Genomic DNA, 22766 nt, shown 5'->3' on the forward strand with positions numbered 1-22766 from the left:
AAATATCCTTCCTGTGTGTTAACCCTCATTTCTCCATCCTTTTAGTAATCATAAGCTACTATATTTTTCTTTCCGTCCTCAGACTGGACAACAGGGCCGCACTGTGAACACTGCAAACCTGGTAGTTTTGGCTCTGCTTTGGCAGGAGGTGAAGGTTGCATTCCCTGTCAGTGTAACGGCCATGGTGACGCTCTAGAAGGATTCTGTCATAACCAGACCGGCCAGTGCTACTGTACCCACCACACCCAAGGCCCACACTGTGAATCTTGCCTGCCCGGGTACTATGGAGACCCCAGGTAAGTGAGAATTAGCTCTGTTGATTTGGTGAGGAAGGTGTCTTCAAATTTGAGGGCAGATGAAAATGTGGTGTAAACCAGGGGTTTTCATTTGGGTGACTGCTGGTTATTTGATCTCAGTTCACCAGAAAAATTTTAATTTTCGTCATCATGCGCTCTCTCCTGTTGCTCCAAACCTATATATTTATTTTCTTCTGTGGAAGTTATTTTGATAAAATGTTGGTAAGCAGTTGCTGGTTCCATACTATGGAAGTCAGTGGGATTTTAGGCCTAATTCTAAAATACAACACTTGGTTTTATACAATATGTAACATTGAAATTCACATTTCTCTCACAGGAACAATGGTACCTGTTTCAGGCAGTGTCAGGGTCGCTCTGTTCTGCTTTCTTCTTCCTCCTCTGTACCCCTGTCCCTCTCCTCCTCTCTGGGGTGGCATGGAACAGTTGGTGGCCATGGTGGGCTCTCTCACTGCCTGTGGGTCCTCTCTGTGTCCCAGGATTTGGCACCATGCATGCCAGGGCAGTCATGCCCACCCGTGGCACTGACCTGGCACCCAGATTCTCACACACAGTGCACAGTGAGTAGATTATTCCACATCATTAATCTGTCAGTTACTGTCAAAACAGCATAAAAAATATAGTCACAAGCAATATTTTAACCAGAAATGTTTGCATTCCATATTCCAACAGAACTCCTATGTTTATGTATTTGACGGCTTGCCACAATTCCTCAGCAACGATGTTGTGCACTCTGACCACAACCTTATTGGAGCATTTTGTGGCACAACGAGAATGGAGCCAATTACTGTTGAGGCTACATCAGGTACTTGACAAAACTAAGGACTGAATAATTGTGTTTTTCATCACACACAAAGCAAAGTTAGATATAACTTTCAGCGCAGCACTATGTAATGATAAATTACGTGATTTCTTCTCCTCTAGGGGTGGTATCTGTGTATTTTGAGGCAAACGTTACCTCAGGACGTGCTCAGGGTTTTAATGCCTCGTTCTGGGTGAAGCGATGTGGAAATGCAAGTTCTGGAGAGGGTACAGCCGTCTCACTCGAGTGCCAGGCAGGAGCTCAGTGCATAAACGGGATCTGTGAATGTCCCCATGGTTTTGGTGGTCCACAATGTGACCGTCCTGTCTGTCCAGGGAATTGTGGAGTAGAGGAAGGCAGAGGCATTTGCAACATGGTGTGTGACATTCTTATTGCAGCCAGTTGTTTTGCATTAGAGCATAAGAAGCACACTAAAATGCATTTTAGGTATGTCCCACAGTTCTCATCTTACATGTTTGCATATACTTTTACAGACCCTTGGCCTGTGTGTGTGTGCAGAAGGCTGGGCTGGATCAGACTGTTCTTCTGTCTCAGACTCGGACAGCCTGGTTTGGGAAACGTTGCTTGACACTCAGCTCTCTGCAGTAAGATTAACTCTCTCCTTCAAGACTATAGGAATGAATCTCTGTTCTTACAGACTCTCAGTTTTCGGTTTCATTTCCTCCCACAGAATAAGGCACACAGGTTCCTCCAGAGGATGGGCCATTCCCTAGTGTCCGGGCCACAGGGCACTCTTTGGATGTATGGAGGCCTCTCACTCCCAGAGGGCATCCTGGGAAATGTTTACAGGTACATTCTTGTACATTGTACTTGATGTAAATCGTTTTGAATACATATTTCTATAATACATTTTTATTGGTCTAGGTATTCCGTGGCTGATCGTCGCTGGACTCAAATGTTGACCAGTTCAATGGAGGAAAATTCAATGCCCCTGTCCCGATACCATCATGCCTCTGCTCTGGTGTATAATCATGACCCATTTTCTGGCTCCCAGGCAGCCACTCACAGTTTAATGTTTGTGGTTGGTGGGGTCACAAAGAAAGGTGTTGCAAATGATACATGGTGTCTGAACCTCAGCAGTCTGGTGTGGAAGCAGTATAAGGTATCGCATGTTCAATATCCTCGCAGTGCTCTTGTGCTCCTCTTCAACTGTGTTGAGTGTTAACTGACATCTGTGTTTAGAGCTCAGTGCTTCCCCCTGTGGCTGGACACACTCTAACTGTGCGAAGAGGCTCATCTGTTCTGCTGATTGGAGGTTACTCACCAGAGAATGGCTTTAATCATCATTTGCTGGAGTTTAATCCTCAGTCTGGAAACTGGACTATTGCTCCACACACTGGCACACCCCCTACAGGTAGAGATTGAACACTGCACTTTTTCTGGCACAGTTGGGACAACTTAACATTTTAATTGCCTGTTTTGTTCACTTAAAGTTTAAGCTTAATACCTGTACACATCATGAAGAAATAACTTATTGAAATGGTTTACAATGGGGGGGTTTATAAACAAATATACTATAGTATGCTTTAGTAATTTTGAAGAAGAAATTAATACTTCTAGGAGGGGTGCATTAAATTAATTTAATGAAAGACTTTTATAATGTTGCTAAAGATTTCTGCCAAATAAATGCTATTTCATAAGCACCACATCAGCATATAAGACTGATTTCTGAAGGATCATGAAGACTGGAATTTTATCTTTGATATCAGAGGAATAAATTACATTTTAACACTTATTTTAAACTGTACTAATATTTCACAATATTACAGTTTTTACAGTATTATTGGTCAAATAAATGACACCTCTGTGACCATAAAATATACAAAAAAAATCGTACTGTCCCCAGATGTTTAAACGATAGTGTTGCTAGTAATATTTTAAATCTTTACAAATGTTTCAGATTTCTCTAATGGGTTCACTTAAGCAATTTCCTTTTCACATTGATGTTTTTGAAACGCAGCCAAAAACAAATAAATATAATATTTTTTATTTATTGTTGTTGTTTTACAATACTATTCAATTATGATATATTTCTATCCTAAATTCTTCACTTTCTTCACCAATAATGGTCAAAAAGTATTTGCCATTACACCAATATTAAAATGAAGTGAAACAGCTCTACACACCTGATTCAATTCTTCTTCTGTCCTTCATCTTTTCAGGTCTTTACGGCCACTCAGCAGTGTATCATGAACAGACTGATGCTGTGTACGTGTTTGGTGGTTACCGTTTCCACGTTGAAGCTGTAGAACCTTCAGGAGAACTTTACAGTCTTTATTACCCCAATCTTACTTGGTCTTTACTGGTGCCCTCTCAGGGAAACAAGGTAACTATAACAAACAAACAAATGGTGGGCAGAATGATGAATCAACATAAGCAGTTTGGCAGGTAGATGACACTAATCATCTCTGTCTTTCTCCAGCCTCTCTCTCGTTTCTTCCATGCGGCGGCTTTAGTGAAGGACACCATGGTAATTGTTGGAGGCAGGACAGGGGAAGAGGATTACAGCAACACAGTTTCTCTCTATCAGATCAACTGTAACACATGGATACAGCCAGGTAGCAGTCATATCTGGATACAGTATATTAATTATAGGGCTGCAACAACGAATCGATTAAATCGATAAAAATCGATTACTAAAAGCGTTGGCAACGAATTTCATAATCGATTCGTTGTGTCGCGCGACGCGGAGACGTTTGATTATTAAAAAAAAAAAAAAAAAAACTTGAGCGCGGAGCGGAGTGAACACACTCGGTCTCTCTCGCGCACGGATGCTAGCAGAGTTTGGCGCCTCATAAATAAAAAACAAAAAGTAAAAAAAACAAAACAAAAAAAAAAACGAGCGGAGGTAGAGGAAAGATACATGGCGGAGGCAGAGAAATCCGTGCGACCCAAGTCATCCAAGGTGTGGGAGCAGGGGCGGCGTTTGCGTATGGCAGAGTATGGCAGTTGCCATACCCTAGCCCAGTCAGGTGCTGTGAAAAATTATCCAAACTTGAGTCGCTTATAATTCGTTTTTATTATTTTAAATCAGAGAGTTTTAAAAATAGTAAACCAATGATAAGCATTAAAATAACTTGTCAGTAAAACTGTAACGCCATTGGATCATCGAGCTCTCAGCGAGACCTCGTAACTTCACCCCGCCTCCGTTCAGATTGACGCCACGCGCACAGCCTGGAGAAGATGAGATCTCTGCTTTTTCGCAATGCAAGGGTGAATAAATAATTGGTGTTTGAATAGTACAGCGTTTTCTTTACTCAAACACTATGTCAGTAAAGGATAATGTTTTTGTGTGTTTGAAGAGTGGAGAAGAATTAGTTATTTGCTGTCTATATCGTTTTAAATATCCTGTGCATTATGTGCATAAGCGCTTAATTTGAGATTTTGGCCAAGTGTATTAAACAACAAGAAAAACTAAGCGCCCATATAGCTACAATCAAAGTTATATAACCTGTAAAAGTTGATGAAAGCATAATGCACTTAATGCACTTATGCACTGCATAACAGTTACAGCCGTTCTAACGACAGACAAAACACTCCATCTCCGTCATTCTCTGGTCAAAAACATTATTAACTCCATTTGAGCTTGATTTTCATATAATGTTAAGTGCAGGTGTCCCCCCCCCCCCAGATGTAAAGCATACATGTGTATGTTTTTGTGTTAGTCCATTTTTATTTTATTTTATTATTATTATAACAGCTCAGGGATGTTCAAGGAGCAACATGTTTGTGCACTTTCTAAAGATTTTAGTTCTGTTTTTGAATAAAGGGTTGGAAATGAATGCTTTTTTTGTTTTTTTAATCCGATTCATCGATTAATCGAAAAAATAATCGACAGATTAATCGATTATTAAAATAATCGTTAGTTGCATCCCTAATTAATTATGCACTTGGTAACACTAGTCTGTGTTTACTGACAGAATGGTGTTGGCCTTTACTTGTACCATTTCTCTAGTGTCCTCGGTGGGTGAACCTGTAAACCGTTCGGTTTCCTTGGCTATGACTGGGTGGGGTGGTCGCCTGTTCCTGTCTGGAGGTTTTAATGGAGTGACGCTGGGGCGACTTTTGACTCTTTCCTTGCCCAGTGACCCCTGCATCCTGCTGCCCACCCCTGAGGCCTGTAACAGCAGCACTGGTAGCTGTGTGTGGTGCAGAGGTACCTGTGCCTCATCAGACACTGCAGAAAGGTGCTACAAGAACTAGTATCATCTTTATTCACAGTAGGCTCCTATGGCTACCGGAATGTTTTTTAAATTACTGTATCTCGTCTTCTCTTTTTAACAGATTGGGTTGTGCTATTGGACAGGCTACCTGTTCTCCCACTCCTCGTTCCCCAGATCAGTGCCGCAGACTCAAGACCTGCAGTGAATGTTTGGCCCGCCATCCTAAAACATTTTCCAGCCCTATGCAGGTACGATCATCACATCACAATCCAAAGTACTCCCATGGTGTAGTTATTTTAAGACTGAGCTATTTAGTAAAAGCACTACATAGCCAAACTGTATCTAATTAACAGATTTGACTAGGCTTTTTATGTCCAGTGAAAACAAATCATATTGTGTACAGTATTGTTCAAAAGTTTGTGGTTGGTAGGTTTTTTTTTTTTTTAAAAAAAAAAAAAAGATTTTTGAAACCAGTCTTTTTATGCTCACCAATGCTGCATTCATATATTCAGAAAATACAGTATAAAAACAGTGATTTTATTTGTCATTACAGTTTAAAATAATTTTATTATGTTTTAAAATGTATTTTTTATTTCTGTGATGGCTAAGGTGAATCGTCAGCAGTCGTTACTCCAGTCTTCAGTGTCACATGATCTTTCAGAAATCGTCTTAATATGCTGATTTGGTGCTCAAGAAACATTTCTTATAAATATCAATGTTGAAAACAGCTGCTTAATATTTTTTGTGGAAACGGAATACATTTTTCAGGATTAAGAACACCATGTATTTGAAATAGATTTTTTTTGTAACGATGTAAACGTCTTTTTGATTTTTACTGTGATTTACCATCACTTTTAATGTGTCCTTGCTGAATAAAAGTATTATTTTCTTTAAAAAAATCTTACTGACCCCAAACTTCTGAACAGACACATTGCCACACATTCTAAGATCAATAAGATCAATAAGACAGGTTTAAAAGTTAAAGCTGATCTGATAATTAAAAAATGGCATCCATCTTTCAGCCCGCTCTGCAGTGTAAGTGGTGCACAAACTGTCCTGAGGGAGCATGTATCAGCAGCTCAGTAAGTTGCACATCAGAGCATGACTGCAGGATAAACCAAAGAGAGATCTTCCTCTCCAGTAACTGTACTGAGACCAGCTGTGAGGCTTCTGACTGCCCCAAATGCACAGCTTCTGGGAAATGCATGTGGACTCGCCAGTTCAAACGCACAGGTGAGAGTGACCACACAATGAGCACGATTCTGTGGAGCCCCTAACAGGATTTCAAAGATTTTTGATTTGTTTTCAGAACTTCAGCATTCTCTTGCTAAAGTATTATGCTCACTGAGAAACTTTGTGTTTGCTTGAAAAAATTTTAAATACCCACCTCATATGATTTCCATCACCATTTTTGCGTTCTCTTGCAGAAATGTGGCCTTCCCCAGAGAAACAAATCCCACAGCCAGTGTTTCTTGGGGAATGCTGAAGTTTTACAAATTCAAACATCTTTTTATATGAAGGCCAGCAAAAACAGCTTGTGCTAAACAGCTAATGTTTTGACTCTTGTTTTAACCATCCAGGTGAGACCAGACGTATCCTGAGTGTGAACCCAACTTACGACTGGACGTGTTTCAGCTATGCCTTGCTTAACGTGTCTCCCATGCAAGTAGAGTCCTCTCCACCAATGCCTTGCCCTGAACCCTGCCATGAAATCAAAACCTGCAGCCAGTGTTTAAGCTCTCGTGGCTCTGATGGAGGCTGGCAGCGCTGTATATGGAGCATGGCCCTGCAGCAGGTAACATTTTCATAAAGTTTGTTCCAACTCGATAACTTTCGACAAGAAGTTCGACCAGTAACCTCATCACCTGTCCTCTTTCTTCTCCAGTGTATGAGCCCCTCCTTTGTTCCATTGCGCTGTGAGGCCGGTCAGTGTGGCCGTTTGCTCGCGGATGAAGACTCCTGCTCTCCCCAGTGCTTCCAGCTCACTCAGTGCTCTCAGTGCATTTCCAGGCCACAGTGTGGCTGGTGTGCTGTCCGTGGTGGAAATGGGGCAGGACGCTGTCTTCAGGGAGGACTGAATGGTACATGTATTTATATCTTTCTGCAGATTAAGCTAGTGTGAATAATGGCACTGAATTAATGATTAGGTAAGGAGTAGTGAAACCTTTTAGAAAGCTGAATTGTTGGATGGTTTCATGTGGGTACAATCGGTTGCTCATTATTGCAGTCATAAATTAATAACTTTTTAGCCACGAGAAGGCAAAAATTAGTTATTCTAACATGTGTTGGAAAGGGAGAGAGGCTGAAGAGTGAAATGAGAGACAAAAAAATAGTACTAGTGTGTTGCTGTTAAAATATCCCGTTATGTACAATATACAAAATTATATCTATATCTGTATCTATATCAGAGATATCTATAGAGTGCAACAGTACACAACCCCATTTTTTTCAGCATCCTTTAAAGTATTTTTTCCGTTCATTTATTCAATAGGGATTTTAATAGCCAAACCTACCAGAAAACAAGGTGTGAACCACAACATAACTTTGATTTGAAGCAAATTGTATTTGAAAATCTGTCAAAAAAGGAACAAAATTGTGTACTTAATATAACCTTAAAACATTTAATGGGAATTCATTGAAAAATTGCAAAACAAAACGAATGGGATGTTTTACTTCCAGAACACGACTTTTGAGATCTAACATACAGACAGTCCACTTGTGAGCTGTTAGGCCCCACATGTTTTTTAAAATTTATTTATAGGATTAAAACTTAAATGTCTTTCTACTCTCTACTTACTGCAGGTGTGAGTGAAGCTTTTTGCCCACAGTGGAACAGTAGCTGGTCCTTCCTGCATTGCCCAGAAGAGGACGAGTGTGCCAATGGACACCACCACTGTAACATCACTCAGGACTGCCATGATCTGCCTGAAGGCTACCACTGCACCTGCAGACAGGGCTACGTACTCAGCAGGTATATTTAACAACTTTCATTCTCAAACAATATCACTGACCTTCCCACGGTTGAGTAGTTCATTTATATTTTCTTCTCTCACTCTCTTTTTCAGTGTGTCGGGCCAGTGTGAGCCAGTGTGTGCTCAAGGCTGTGTTAATGGGACCTGTGTGTCCCCAGGAGTCTGTCAGTGTCACTTTGGGTTTGTTGGAGAGAACTGCTCTTCACAGTGCCGCTGTAATAAACACAGCAACTGTAAAAGCATCTCTCAGCTGGACACCTGTCTAGAGTGCAAGAATAACACAAAGGTACTGAAGCGTTTTATTGTATATTGTTATTGAAAATATCCTCAGATATTGCCTTCTGTTTAGAAGTTGTTTTTTTTCACAAGTCTCTTATGCTCAACAATGCTGAATTGATGTAATAAAAAAGTGGTAAAAACAGTAATATTGGGAAACAATACAAATTTAAAATACTGTTTACTATTTTTGCCTGTGGTGGTAAGCCATTACTTTAGTAGCCATTACTCCTGTCTTCAGTGTCTCACGATCCTTCAGATATCATTCTAATATGCTGATTTGGTGCTCAAGCAACATTTCTTATTATTGTCACAGTTGAAAAGTGGTGCTGCTAATATTTTTTGGAAACTGATAAATTGTTTAGGGATTCTTTAATGAAAAGAGTTCTAACAGTATTCATTTGAAAGAAGAGATCTTATGTAACATTATAAAAGTATTTACTATAACTTTTGATCAATTTAATGTGTCCTTGCAGAAAGTATTTCCTTCAAAAGAATACAGCAGCAATACTATGTTTGTGTTATTATTAGACTATAGGTCACCTCTATCTCTTTCTTATTTTTAGGGTCAGCACTGTGAAAAGTGCAAGCCGTTGTTTGTGGGCTCAGCCGTGGGAGGTGGGATGTGTCGCCCCTGTCGTGAATTCTGCAGAGGAAACAGCGACATATGTCTGTCCAAAGAGGAGCATCGGAGGGCAATGGAAAATCCAAAAGACTATCCACTGGACCGTGAGAGTGTAAGCAATTTTTGGAAATTGTCTTTCCTTTCTGTATTCGGTATATGAAGTCTTGTTGCAGGGCCTGAGTCATACATTATATGCTTTTGCTACTCAGATTGAACAATGGGCAACAGAAGGCCCTACTGAGGACAATGCTGTGTGTGTGAGCTGTCAGAACAACAGTGTGGGGGATAAGTGTGAGAGCTGCCTCAGTGGCTACTTCCTGCTGCAAGGGAAGTGTGAGAAGTAAGTGCATCAGAAAATTCACATTGTCTATAATTGTGCTTCAATATTTCATTAGGTGTTTGTCACTTTTATTCTTCCGGGGTGCAATATATATGTAGCCTGACTACGTCAGACTTCGTACTTCCGCTCAATTTCAGTTCGCTTCTGTACTCAGTCTGATATAGCAAACCATCTCCCAGTTTATCTCCGGCTCCGCAGCAGCCGGGCCAATCAACGAACAGAAGGCGGACTGAGAGCCGTGACGTAGACGCTAAGCGCAGAATTTAAGATTGTAGTTTAGGTGAGGGAAATCTAAAACTACAGCGGACATGGAGACACGGGATGCTATTCGCTCTGTTGTTGAGAATATTCCCGGCATTTGCCAACTGAAGCCCGAACAAGAAGAGTGTTTGGTTCACATTTTGAATGGAGGTGATGTTGTGGCCCTACTCCCGACAAGTTTTAGGAAAAGTTTAATTTATCAACTGTTACTGTCCGGCAAGGCGATTAATTGTGGATGCGTAGATTTACTTCACATAATCTGCAAAAGTCGTTCACAGCCATCTTCACTCCGGTATTTCGCTCGATGGTTTTGTTTTCGCCGCATACCAGTGTTTACAGCGGAAGTTCGAGGTGGCTGAGCCGGCACATAACATACATCATAACCAAAAGTTATGTGATTGGCTTACGGGTACAACAGTGATTTTAAACTTCAGACAAGCGCCCGCCCACGAGAAAGTAAACGCTTGTCAATTATGCCCTTCCAGACTCTGTCTACGAAGCAAAACGAAGTAGCAGAATTTGGTATTACCAGGCTAATATATATGCAATATATTATTTAATTGGACTGTCAAAAGTTAGCGCATATTTACGGAAAATTTGAAAAACGATTTGGCAGTTGGCTTCACGAGTAGAGCCCTGCACGGGCCTCAAATTTAGGCCCTAGCCCGGCCCTGGCCCGAGATACTCAGGCCCTAGCCCGGCCCGTGTCCGACAGCTTATCAGAATTACCGGCCTGAGTCCGACCCGAGCCCGTCTTTTTTTTTTTTCCCTTCTCCCAAAACGTGTTTCGGCTATTAAAATAGTTCAGTTTTGTATGTAATGGCAAAGTGATTATATTTAGTTTTTTTCCTTTTTTTTTAATTTAATTTTTTTTTTTTTTTTTAAGTTAATTTTGAAAAACGTTTGGAGCATTTTTTGTTCGTTAAACAAGTTATTTCTTTCTTAAATTAACGACCAAGCAGCCAGCTGCAGACCGGCAGGCTGATCAGCATGTTTGATCAATTTAGCCTTCTCAAATCATCACTACTTGCCTAAAATAAAATCTATAGATATAATAAAACAGTTCAAGCATATAAAATGTTTAAACGTTAAACCTAGATAAATGTGCGCTGCATCCAGTAGTTTGTGCGGAGAACGGAAGCTAAAGCGCAGGACATGGAGGCACCAGCGCAATCAATTGCATTTTTTTTTTTCAGTGGAAACAACTTAAAATAGGCCGTAATTTTTGCTCATAAAGGTAAGAGTAATACACCATTCGGAACTGTAAAGGGTCTACTTCTATTTGTGTGCACTCACAATATCAACAAAACGTTGTGCTTTTAAGAAAACGATACGCTTTCTGCCATCTCGTCTTGAACAGGAGCGCTTCACAAAAATGAACCGAAAGTCAGCGAATACATGCCTCACAGACATGATAAATATATCTATAAAAAGCTTTAAATTACTACTTAACGAAATAAATCAAATCGAAAACAAAAACTCATTCATTATTAATCCGTGAAGATGCACTTCTCTCTAAAGGCGCGTCTAATGAGGAGATGAATCCACACTGATGCAACACGGACACAGAAAACACTAGTTTATTAGTAAGTAATTCAAATATCTCCTTACTATTTCCCTCGGACACATTCATGGTAATTTTGCTGGGGCTTTACAACAGCAAGCTTTATTGCGTGTATTTGAACGCAGAACAGCTGCGCTGATGGCGCGATCGCTGCTGCGGGACTCTAAACACCGTTGAACCGCTCTTCACAGTCGCGGCAGGGTCTCGTGTTGTTTCCACCAGCGCGGCAATTTTTTTTTCATCACTAATTGATAATAATAATAATAATTCCTTACATTTATATAGCGCTTTTCTAAGCGCTTTGCTTAGACATTGATGGATGTCTAAAATATAAAAATAAGGAGAAAACTAAAGGCCCGGCCCTCGTCTGAACTATGACGTGAAAATTGGCCCGAAGCCCGGCCCTAGGGGGGTAAAAAAGTCGGGGCCCGAATAGAGACCGAAATGCAGGTCTCTATTCACGAGTATGTTAGAGATTGGAAAATGTCTCCATCTCAAAGGTTTTCACATCACTTTGTAAAAAATACAATGTTTCTGGATCTAACATCAGTATTTCCATTGTTTGTTTGTAGATGTCAGTGTAACGGCCATGCAGACACGTGTAATGAACATGATGGCACTGGCTGCCCCTGCCAGAACAACACTGAAACCTCATCCTGTCTGAGCAGCCCACAGAATGACCGCAAAGAGTGTTACAGACAACAGGTAACAGTCAGTTCAAATTACACTCCATATTTCACAAATAAGACCTTGTATGATATCCTGTGTATTCTTCTTACAGTGTGCGAAATGCAAAGACTCATTCAACGGCAATCCGGTTAATGGGCGGCAGTGCTACCGGCAGTTCAATGTGGACAATGAATGCTGCTTCGACCCCACATCACAGGTCAACTGCTTCCATGAGCCTAACATCCGCAATCTGCTTAGGGGCCGCACAGTGTTCTTTTCAGCCCAGCCCAAGTTCACTAACGTGGATATCCGCGTCACCATCGACGTTACGTTTGGAGAGGTTGAGGTCTATGTGTCCAATTCGCACGACACCTTTATTGTAGAGGTCGACCGCCAGAGCGGTGTGCATACCATCAAGATCGAGGATGAGGCCAACTCTGCGACCACTTCCCGTGGAGAAAAGGAGGTTCCTCTCGCACCACCGTCACCCATGAAGGTGTTTGCGAACTCCTCATCAGCATTGCTCGGCACGCTGCAATCCACAAAGTCGCACGGGACAGAACGTGAGATACGGGAAGAACGAACCGAAGGTCTCATAACCTACATCACCGTGTGGAAACCACAGACGGTGTTGATTGTACGTGGTGTACGGGACCGCGTGGTCATCACCTTCCCGCACGAAGTGCACTCGCTCAAGTCCAGCCGCTTCTATATCGCCCTGCGCGGCGTGGGCACGGATACTCATAACGGAGAATCCCAAGGCCTCCTCTTTCTCCGACAGGACCAGGCCCACATTGACCTTTTTGTCTTTTTCTCTGTTTTCTTCTCCTGCTTCTTCCTCTTCCTCTCCGTCTGTGTGCTGCTCTGGAAAGTCAAGCAGTTCTTAGACTTCCGCCGTGAGCAGCGGCGCCACATTCAAGAGATGACCAAGATGGCCTCTCGTCCGTTCGCTAAACTCACCGTCTACCTAGAGCCAGAGGAGCCGCAGCTGGTTTACTTGCCCTCGGCTGGAGGGGGCAGCACCGTGTCCCTTGCCCACGTCCGGACAGGCAAGCTCGGTGGCATGGTGATGGGCCAGAGGGGACGACCCGGAGCTCTGTCCTACAAACACGACCCCAGCACAGGCACTGTCACTCACCACCACCACCATCTCGCTCTGAGTGGAGGCAACAACGGGCAGCACCTTCCCCTGCACTACCTGAACACTCACCACTACGCACCCAGCTCTACGGCAAACCCGACCTCGCATCACCACCACCATCATCCGTCCTCACACGGCAGCTACCAGCATTTCTGCCGCTCCGACCCCTTCCTGTCCCAGCTCATGGGCTTTTCGTACTCGTCCTTCAAAGTTGGGCCAATCACTCTGGAGCCCACAGATGATGGGATGGCAGGGGTGGCCACCGTGCTCATACAGCTGCCAGGAGGCATCCTTGCTCCCAACCGGGCCTGCTTGGGTTCAGCGCTTGTCACTTTGCGGCAGAATTTGCAGGAGTACTGTGGACATGGAGGAGCGGGAACACATCCCGGTGCCGGGGGCGGCCGAAAAGGCTTGCTGGGCCATCAGCACCTAACCACCATGGCCATGTGAAGAGAATATAATGAGATGAGATGAGAAATAAATTGAAAAGGAAAAAACAATCATGAGAGTGAACAGGAAGGACAAAGGAAGTCGCAGAGATGTTAAAGGGACAGTCCACCCAAAAAAATTTAAATTTTGCCATTTACTCACCCTCATGTCGTTCCACTTCCATTTGACTTTCTTCTGCGCAACACACAAGATTTTTTTGAAGAACTGTTTTTGTCCATACAAAGTAAGTCAATGGGTTCCAAAACCAAATGACATTGGAACTCCTCTGACTTTTTACCAAACAATTTTGGACCCCATTGACTTTCATTGTATAGATTAAAAAACAGAAACATTTTTCAAAATATTTTCTTTTGTGTTCCGCTAGTTTTGAACGACATGAAGGGTGAGTAAATGATGACAATTTTTTGGTTTGCTCTGTTGAGGGTTACAAAAGGGATGTATTTATTACAAGAGAGGAATAAGGTGAATCATAGGAAATGTGATTTGTACATATACTGTAATTAATTATTAGGTGTCGTTTACTTGTTTATCACTCCTAAAAAGCTCCATATTGACTTAAAGCAGCAACCTTTATGCAATGCACTACTCGTATCTCCATGCTTTGTTGCTGCATTCTTCTGTCCTATATACACTACTGAAATCAGCTGGACAAGCTGATGACTACAGCATGACATATCAACCGGTGAAAAAGTTGTCTTTGCAGCTGAACCAATGTGCTTTATATCCTCATGTGACAATCTGAACTGCCATCCAAACCAAGAGACGGTGCAACATGTCCGCTTGAATGTGCAAAACATTGATTGTCTGCAAAAAACGGGCACAGATGTTGTAAAAAAAAAAAAAAGTAGTTGTAATGCTTTTGTTACTGGTATTTTGTCATGGCTGTGATTGGTCGATGTTTCCTGTAATATAGCAGATTTGAATCTAGTCAATAGGTCTGTTTCATGGTGAGCCATTGGCTTATTTTTATACATATTCATTCAGACTGAAGTTGCATTTCAGACTGTCAGTCGACGGTTTATGGTTACATGTCCTTTTTGTTTGCGTTAATGACATGCCTTTACTCACTTTGCCTTGACCAGACGCTAATATAACTGTATGACAGAATCCTCACACACTTTTTGTATTAAAGTTAGGATTGAATTTCTGTTCGAGTTTAGGCCATTAATCTTTAGTGCTGCAATTGTGTGTGTGTGTGTGTGTGTGTGTGTGTATATAGAAGGAATAAGCTGATTAACAAGGAACGTTACATTTTTTTCACATTGTGTAGGAAATGAAGGATACTGCTTTTTTATTTTTCCTCTTTCTTACACTAATTATTTCATATTACTTTAATTTTTGTAGGAAAACTTATAGCATGCATTAACGATGTGCTAATGTTTTATTTGCGATGATCAATGAAATTTATCACACAAGCTGGGTTGCTGCAGCATTTTTTATTTCAGTGATGGGTTATGTTCAGTTAGATATATGAGATCTGTTGAACAAAAAGTGCAATGGAAATTTTAAACATTAAAATATAGTATGCTCCTGGTGAGACATTATAAGGTAATGAAATGAAGAGGAGAAAACACTGAAAACACTACAGTTTGTTACAGTATTGCCATTTATATGGAAATTCCGTTGTTTTGCTTTATTTCTGGGGTTTTTTTTTTTTTTTTTTGGAGGATGGACTGTTATTTTCTGTGTAATCTGACTGGTAATTATGTAGGACAGGTTGATGTAGAAAGTTTTTTTTTTTTTTTTTTTTGGAGGATGGACTGTTATTTTCTGTGTAATCTGACTGGTAATTATGTAGGACAGGTTGATGTAGAAAGTTTTTTTTTTTTTTTTTTTTTTTTAGAATTAAAGTCAGTGAATTATAAGATATTTTGAAGTGTTCATTTGACATTATGATTATTTAATGTAAATAACAGAAACATAACAGGAGAAGCCATATGTTTATCTCGGATTCCACTCCAGAGAAAGCTATTTTAAGCTAAGTTGTTTAATTTGTTAGGTTAAACCAGAAAAAGTGATTGTGATATAAATTATGCACAAGAGTAAGACCAAAACAGATTTGGGTTTGAATATGGTAAAGAAAGCTTTGTGTTGTGTTCAGACATTTTCAAATGCTTTTCCAGTTTTTACTGTGGTTGGTGCACATGCCTTTGATGCTTAACAGCGGTTTGTCCATAATAAAAAAAAAATCATCCATTAATGGTTACCAGGGTTTCTTGTATTGTCTTTGTTTTCGTACCAGATTTGACACTTACTTCTTTGAAAAATTAGACTAATGAGAATAAAATTACCTACTGCAGAGTAAAACCAAAAACAGTAGCTGCACATTTGATTAAAATTGAGTTATGATTGAAATTAGGTGTCTTAGTGATCTGTCTCCTGTATTAGGTTGATTTATCTCTATTATATTAACGTTAGATGCTAAGAAAATGCTGATAAATTTTTCAAAACGCACTGTATTTACGTGATTTTAATGAGTTTAAAATTATTTTATTAGGAAGTTTTAAATGTTTCCACTAAAATCTTAAAAGGAAAAAAAGGGTTCAGGAACTTTTATTTTGAAAAGCCGCCTCAGCGTTGACCTTATTTTGGAACGTGTTATCGTTGCTGGCTTTACCTAGTATCTATAAGCAGAATCGTTATAACGTATTTCAGACCTGAAAAGCAAGGTCAATGCAAACTGCTCCAGGTCTTTTATTGCTATACTTTCACTAGTATAACTAGACGAGTTGGTGTGATTTTAGCGGTGGCTGTTTAAGACGTCTGTTTGAGCTGTAGGATGCTGTACGCTGAGGGCTGTGACAGTCCACAGGACAATCAACACTGTCTGCAGTCCAATCGAAGATTCATTGCCGCCTAAATGCAGCAGATTAACTAAAGGTTTAGTATTTCCGGTAAGAACATTTTGTGCTTTATTTAATCAACACGACACTTCTGTTTACATCTGCATGTCTGCAACCCGCGAATACTGTCACATGAGCTATATGAACCTTCATGATTAAACATCCCTGCTGAAAAACACAAACCAGCCTTAGTTGGTGTCCCAGCCTGGTCAGACAGTCTTAGCTGGTTTTACAGGAGTTTTGAGCCGTTTTCAGCTGGTCTGACTGAGACCACTGAAATGTCTTTAACTGAAAATTGAGTGTTTAGTCTTGTCATTTTACATTATTGACACTATTTTTCAATTTTGATATTGTGAAGTTGCTTTAACACAATTTGTATTGTTAAAAGCGCTACATAAATAAAGGTGACTTGGCCACGCTGGTAAACCAGCTAGACTAGATTGTCCAGGCTGTTAGACCACCTTAAACTCGCTACCATGTTCCAAAACATAGTTTTTCCATCTAAATTTTTGTTATTATTGTCCTTCTCAAACATTTCTTTAGGTTGTGCACAAGAAGATGAAAGCTAACCTGCTAAAGAAAAGAAAGTTATCCAGAAAAAAGAAAACCAAACAACTGCCAAATTGTGATAAAGAGCCATTGCCAGCAAATGGTGATGGTATTAGTACTGACACAAATGAAACCAAAACATCTAATGCCACCCAGGACTGTGCTGTGGACACCTGTCCTGCGGTCACACAGATCAAACCAGAAGAAGGAGAGCTGGAAGCTTTGGGAGTCCTGACGGTGTCCTCTGAACAACACCAACAACAGAAGCAGCAGAAAGTCAATCTGCAGCCTCATCCTCCTGCTTTCAGAGCGTTCGTTCCAAAGACAGAACCAGACTGTGTCCCTTTAAACCCACCTAGTTTTCAGGTCAAAACTGAGCCTGACATTTTTGAAGTGCTGCAGAGAGAGTCTACTTTGATTGTGAAGGAGGAGAATGACAGCTGGAAGGAAGTGAAGCTTGAGACACTAGATGAAAATTCTGTGGGCGATTCTGGCCTGGAGAAAAACACAGGTAATACGTTTATTTAATATGCCCAATCTTGTGAATTGTGAAAGAGGCATGCTTTGAAATCCTGAGTTTTTAATTTTAACTTTTTTTTTAATTTCTGTTTTATTTTAAGTTTGTTCTTCCGTTTTAGTTTAGTTTGAATTTTTAGTATAGTATTAGGGTTTATATGTAATTGTATAATAATATATATAATTTCAGTGTTTTTATATATATATATATATATATATATATAATTGTTTTTTTTGTGTGTGTTGAATTCTAGAATTTAAATTCAGCCACTGAATATCTCAGGGCTATCTAGTGTCATCTAGTGGCATACATATGCTTAATGAATGAGAATAATACAATTATACAATATTTTCTGTATCAAACATTGATACCTATAAATATATCACTTTATGATGAAATGTAATAATTAAATTATTATAAAGTTAAACATTTATAATTAATACATATTCAATATATTTTAGATAGTTTTGGAGTAATGAAAATGTTAATGGGGGGAGGGGGGCATTATTAATAACACTGCCTGTTAATTGATTGCAGATGATAACCTAAACCTAAGAAGATTTGACATTTGACCAGACAAGATTGTTTCTTTATCAGTTGGCATATTTTTCTGTCCCTTTTCCTCTCCACAGCTTCCTCCTCCTTGATTTTTCCTTGTCCTCATTGCTCTGTGACTTTCACTGACTTTACATACTTGGACAAACACCTCAAATGGTGCCATCGAAGTGAATACCTGGCATGGGTGAAAAACCACAAAGTCTACAACTGCTCTAAAATATCCTCTGGGATGCTCAGCTGCTCGTCATGCCACTATCGGTTCTTCTCTCAGAGGCAGCTGGAGACCCATGTGCGCAAGGCCCACCTCCCTACACCCAAACCCATCCGAAAACGCTACACCTGCCCACAGTGTGATCGCAGCTTCGATTACATCGGTAACCTGAAAAACCACTGCCGCAGATGCCATGGCTTAGCCACCGAATGTAAAGATGGACAAATTAGCTGTGCTAAATGCGGTCAAAGCTTTGCTGGAGTCTGGGGTCTCGGGCCACATCGCTGCCATGAGGATGAGAAGAAACCCAAGGTGGGTGTCAACGAACCCATTTGCACAGACCGTGGCTATTTGTGCCGAGAATGTGGCAAGAACTGCTCTACACTTCAATGCTTGACGATACACAAACGCATTCATACTGGCGAGAAGCCGTGCGTCTGCGAAGACTGCGGCCGTGGGTTTCATGATATGGGAAGTCTGCGGAATCACAAAGTCATACATACAGGAATCCGGCCATTCAAGTGTCCCGAATGTGGTAAAGCGTTCGCGAGGATGGCCCACCTCACATGTCATCTGCGAACCCACACGGGCGAAAGGCCATACCCTTGCCCCCAATGCGGGATGAGATTCAGCCACCGATCGACGCTTCGCATCCACCAACAAGTTCACTCCAAGGAAAAACCATTTTCATGCCCAGACTGTGGCAAAATGTTCTCCGCTCTGAGGTACGTGAAGGTCCACCAAAGAGCGCACAACTCCGAGCGAATGCTGCAGTGTAGAGAATGTACGAAGACGTTTTCTCGGGAGGACGTGCTTAAGAAACACTTACGCATTCACACAGGCGAGCGGCCGTACCAGTGCAACGTCTGCACCAAACGTTTTGTCCGCATCTCGCACTTGAAAAACCACATGCGAACGCACACCGGCGAGAAACCGTACCGCTGCGAGCAGTGTGGCTCCAGCTACGCCCAATCTGGCGATTTGACCAAACACATGAGGAGACACACAGGGGAAAAACCCTTCGCCTGTTCTGACTGCGACCGCCGCTTCAACAACTCGGGCGACCTGAGCAAGCACAGGCGCAGTCACACGGGCCACAGACCCTACAAGTGTACAGAGTGCGGGAAGAGTTTTCTCATGCCCCAGCACCTCAAGTTACACAAACTAACACACACAGGCGAGAGGCCATACAGCTGCCCGCGGTGTCTCCGCACCTTCACTCGCCCGCACCATCTTTCTCAACACATGGAAAAGCACACATAAGGATGGATAGCTGCACTACTTCTGTCTAATCTCAGTTTCGTTGAGGAAAATGAATTGGGAGTTCATCGATGAATTGGAAATCAGTTTACTTCTTAAGTTACTGAATCCAGATGCATAGTCTTCCTTTCTGGACTATAGGTTTAACATTATAGCTATTTTGCATGCTCAACTCCATTGGAGATATCGATTGAATAGAATTAATGCCTTACAATGATTTTTGTTAATATGGGTAGCAAATGAACTGTGTACAGGCGTCATTAGCAGTGTAGCTTGAATTGTTAAATAATTTAAAGTTCATATTTAACCATTTAAAGACACTGTTGTTTCACAAGAATGAATGAAGATGAGATTTCTACTTCTGCTGCGGCCTAATAATATTCTATGATTATTATTATTATTATTATTATTTTAATATTAATCTGTGAGCTGTATGATGGAAGCATTCAAGGGCTGCATCATCTATAATTTGAGGTCTTTCTCTTTGCTGTACCAAAGGCATCTGCAAATGTGAATTCAAGATGAATGTGAGGCAAAATTATAGAATTTTTATTTCTGTTTCAACACACGTACACTGTGTAGTGGTGATTTTAGAGTTTCGTTAATTCAATTTTGTGTTAATATGAAAGTATGTACTATTGCCTCTTATTCATTTTTAATCATATTTTCAGATGCCTTGTGTGCAACAAAAAAGCAATTATGTGTTTTCCATTCTAATGCTTTATGGAGGCCACTGTAAATCTGTTGAATTTTCTCCAAGTAAATACTGTAATGGGTTGGTAATTTTTTAGTTCAATGTTGTAGTTGATCCATTTAATGTTACTGTTCAATGCCAAAGTATTCTGAGAGAAAGATAACTTTATTATTATCGTGGCTAGTTAAGATGAAATAATTTTACATTTATGCTTTGAAGCACTGGTATTCCTGATGTAATATAAAAAATGAGTATGAAGATAAAAGTTCACAAGCTGTTTTTTTTTTTTTTTTAATGGATGAAATCAAATGAGTTGCGCTAAATAAACCTTATCGCAGTGGTTTCGTCATTGTATTGGCTTGAACTGTGCATCTGAAACTGTATTCTTATCTTAAAACAGTAAATACAATATGCAAACCATGGCCATTTTGTCTAAACCATTGTCTTTTTGTCTTTCCTTCTCAGCTTGTGCACAGGCAACCAAAGCATCGTTGCAGTCTGTGCAAATGCTCAAAGCCAATAGATGGATCACTTGGTCAAAGGGCCCAAACAGGTCTGCTTCAGTCAATGTTGGGGGAATAGCCCTATTATTTTTATGTCTGCGATTACGAGGACAGCAGCGTGACTGGTGCACCGACACAGATAACAAAGATGTATTTAGGGCTAAATAATATTGAGTCTACCTTTGTTTAAAGCTGGAATCAATACTTCTTAAAGCATGTCCATTTTTCATTTAGCAAGCCTCTTGTCTGAGAGGAGGGTCAGGGAGATGTATGGAAGGGAGTGTGTTTTAATTCTCTCTGTTGCTGTAGTAATAATAATTGTCAGAACAAGCGCGGCTCCTAAAGATCGGGTGATAGGGAGGTGAGCCACATGCACAAAATGAATAGATTTTGAAAATTGAGACAGATTACATGACGGTAATCTCCTCACATGATTTTCTTGTTTTACAGGGTACGGACCGAAATGACCATTGGAGACAACATGGGTAAACCTTTTGAGTTTTTGAATATATGCTTCACAAACACTACTTCTGTATTTCACTAGCCATATCAGTCACTCTCTAAAGAATGTATACTGTATAATGTATGTTTAGAAATGGCCACAAACGTTACAATTTGGTAGCAGTTCCTCCTTCGGGGCACCAGGGGGAAACAGATATCTGTCAAAGTGTGCTTTTGGGAATTAGGATGTGCTTTGGTGCCATCTGCCTCTCTCCTGTGCTTCTCACTCTTCCTGAGACAACCTGCTGGGTTACTTCACACAAACAAGTGAAAAAGCATAACCGCTTCTAATGCGTAACATGCATTTCTGTTTGCGTTATTCCATCGTCTCCGTGTCAAATTATTATCATAAAATCATACTGCGCTAGTTTTACATATTTTTTTTTTCCTGTTTATTCATTAAGCACACCGACGACATTACCGCTCGTTTCTTGCAACGTTTTTGACGCAAGAACGCTGTTTGTGATAACGGTAGTGGGATACACTGCATGACTTTGAAAATCTGAACAGATTTTAAAACGCTAGGCATCACACACTTGCCGACTTTGTAAATGGTTACAGAAAAACTCAACATCATACATTAAACGACTAAGGATCAGAGACTACTAGACTTTCAAATCGTTTCGACACACACACACACACACACAAGAAACTGAAACATGCGCCTCGTTGCGGAAACATGTCACAAATGAAAACGATGTGTGTTCAAAAATTGCCTCATGCATGTTGGATATGCTCCGACTGGATGGAATCAGGATGGTCTGAAGCTAAAAAAGAAAGAAAGAGTTAGGGCCCATCAAACACTAATCAACGATTTTTCTGTGAACTATGACTGCTCAAAATCTGCAGACTGGTGTTGACTTTAGCGTTGACACCTCCAGACAAATCGGGACAAAAATCTATGTAGAAGTCATGTAGTGTATTCCAGCCTTTAGCTTACTACATAGCTGCTATGCTAACAAATGTGTTGACTTGTTTTCTGAGATCATAGTTTGATCTTTGACCTGTGATTTGACCCGTGTTCTTTTGTAAAATGCTCCATCAACGGTCAGTGCTGAAACTCTTAATACCCTTATTTACAGGCAGTTTTCTGACTGACCGTCTCTAGAATACTCTAAAATTGAATTACTTCAATGTTGAATTAAATAAGAGCCCTCTTGCACACTTTCCCCCATCTCCAATTTTTTATATGTAATTCCAGCAATCCAATTTTCTCCATATTTTCTCTCAATACTCTTGTCAATTTGCTGAAAGAACACATTGTTGGCTTTGGTGTGCTGGTGTCACAGTGTCGTCTCGCTGCAGTGGTTTTGGCGCTTGTTGGCCTCAGAGGTCAGTGTGTGGGAAGAGCTGTCGGCTTTCGGGGTCTTCAGGGGGCTTTAGGGCGGCTGCGTCTGTGTCCCATTGGGCTCAGCCAAGCCCAAATCCACTTCTCTCATTCATGAAAGGGTTAGAACAGAGGTCAAATCACCACTTTCCACTCCCTGCGAATAACACAAGCCGTGCGTGAGGGATGGTTTATGTAGGCGTAG

The 22766-nt window shown here is 40.8% G+C and overlaps 2 protein-coding genes across 14 annotated transcripts in view; both read left to right on the forward strand.

Annotated features, from left to right (window-relative positions):
* The window catches only part of megf8 (multiple EGF-like-domains 8), a 28967-nt gene extending 13163 nt beyond the window's left edge, over positions 1-15804 (forward strand). The window contains exons 24-44 of the mRNA XM_058746928.1: positions 83-296; positions 634-874; positions 987-1119; positions 1239-1492; positions 1611-1721; positions 1808-1926; positions 2002-2239; positions 2320-2491; positions 3300-3463; positions 3560-3695; positions 5093-5324; positions 5422-5548; positions 6323-6533; positions 6881-7095; positions 7186-7381; positions 8103-8271; positions 8366-8558; positions 9115-9285; positions 9383-9513; positions 11911-12043; positions 12120-15804. Of these exons, the coding sequence (XP_058602911.1) occupies positions 83-296; positions 634-874; positions 987-1119; positions 1239-1492; positions 1611-1721; positions 1808-1926; positions 2002-2239; positions 2320-2491; positions 3300-3463; positions 3560-3695; positions 5093-5324; positions 5422-5548; positions 6323-6533; positions 6881-7095; positions 7186-7381; positions 8103-8271; positions 8366-8558; positions 9115-9285; positions 9383-9513; positions 11911-12043; positions 12120-13598 (5039 nt within the window). The 3' untranslated portion in view covers positions 13599-15804. The remainder of the gene's footprint in view (positions 1-82; positions 297-633; positions 875-986; positions 1120-1238; positions 1493-1610; positions 1722-1807; positions 1927-2001; positions 2240-2319; positions 2492-3299; positions 3464-3559; positions 3696-5092; positions 5325-5421; positions 5549-6322; positions 6534-6880; positions 7096-7185; positions 7382-8102; positions 8272-8365; positions 8559-9114; positions 9286-9382; positions 9514-11910; positions 12044-12119) is intronic.
* Positions 15805-16176: 372 nt separating this feature from the next.
* The window catches only part of LOC131521718 (ETS domain-containing transcription factor ERF-like), a 76154-nt gene continuing 69564 nt past the window's right edge, over positions 16177-22766 (forward strand). For 5 of the 13 annotated variants that reach the window (XM_058746690.1, XM_058746687.1, XM_058746697.1 and 2 more), the window contains exons 1-2: positions 17455-17501; positions 20696-21218. Coding sequence is in view for 1 of the 13 variants with exons in the window: in XM_058746686.1 (XP_058602669.1) it covers positions 17000-17501; positions 18140-19539 (1902 nt within the window). In the remaining 12 variants the exon portion in view is untranslated. The other 8 variants (XM_058746693.1, XM_058746689.1, XM_058746700.1 and 5 more) reach the window with 5 other exon arrangements.

Source organism: Onychostoma macrolepis, chromosome 16 (assembly GCF_012432095.1).
Source record: "Onychostoma macrolepis isolate SWU-2019 chromosome 16, ASM1243209v1, whole genome shotgun sequence".
Lineage (NCBI taxonomy): Eukaryota > Metazoa > Chordata > Actinopteri > Cypriniformes > Cyprinidae > Onychostoma > Onychostoma macrolepis.